The sequence below is a fragment of the Anarhichas minor genome, unplaced genomic scaffold (assembly GCF_050575085.1).
Source record: "Anarhichas minor isolate MPS153535 unplaced genomic scaffold, ASM5057508v1 ptg000020l, whole genome shotgun sequence".
NCBI lineage: Eukaryota > Metazoa > Chordata > Actinopteri > Perciformes > Anarhichadidae > Anarhichas > Anarhichas minor.
The window spans coordinates 4,137,501-4,138,215 of NW_027466466.1; the positions used below are offsets into that span (position 1 = coordinate 4,137,501).

The following is a 715-nucleotide window of genomic DNA, read 5'->3' on the forward strand; positions in this document are numbered from 1 at the left end:
TGCTCAACAAGATGGAGACCACCGACATTTGACCGGGAGGAAAACGTAGAGGTGACGGTTGCTGTGCCAAAACAACACACACACAAACACACACTCGCTTATATGTGCACACAGAAAGACAGAAAAACAAACAAAATAAACCCAGATAGGCCGGGTGAATTTTCAAAATAAAGGGTAACTGATTGGGCACTTGTGAACTAAAAGCTCCAGTTTCTGGACTCTGTATGAACTGATGAGAAAAAGATAACTTATATGATGGTGTCATCCTGTAATCCTAGTCTAATAATGTTTTTTGCATACATGTGTTCTGTCGCTGGAATAAAGTCCACTTGTGTATTTTTCCATTTTGATACATCAAATGCAGAGCTGTTTGTGTAATCTGTTGTCTTATGAAGCCTCGGAATGCTTCACCCCGTACACCACTGTGACATGATGAATGTCATAGCCCAGTGATGTTTTCTATATGTTCTTTTACATGCTTTTATCTTGAAAAGATAGTGTTATCATCTTTGGTGTATAGTAACGAAGTAGAAATACTTCGTTACTGTACTTAAGTCGTTTTTTTGGATATCTGTACTTTACTACTTATATTTCTGTTGACTTTTACTTTTACTTCACTACATTTTGCAAAGAAAACTGATACTTTTACTCCGATACATTTCCCCTGAAACCTTCGTTACTCGCTACAAAATCAAATCTATCTTTAGAAAAAAAT

General features: G+C 36.5%; 1 protein-coding gene across 1 annotated transcript in view; it reads left to right on the forward strand.

Moving 5' to 3' along the window:
• calcrl2 (calcitonin receptor-like 2) overlaps positions 1–32 on the forward strand; it is a 10,796-nt gene extending 10,764 nt beyond the window's left edge. The window contains exon 12 of the mRNA XM_076095461.1: positions 1–32. This exon is cut by the window's left edge and continues 244 nt beyond it. Within this exon, the coding sequence (XP_075951576.1) occupies positions 1–32 (32 nt within the window).
• Positions 33–715: the final 683 nt, after the last annotated feature.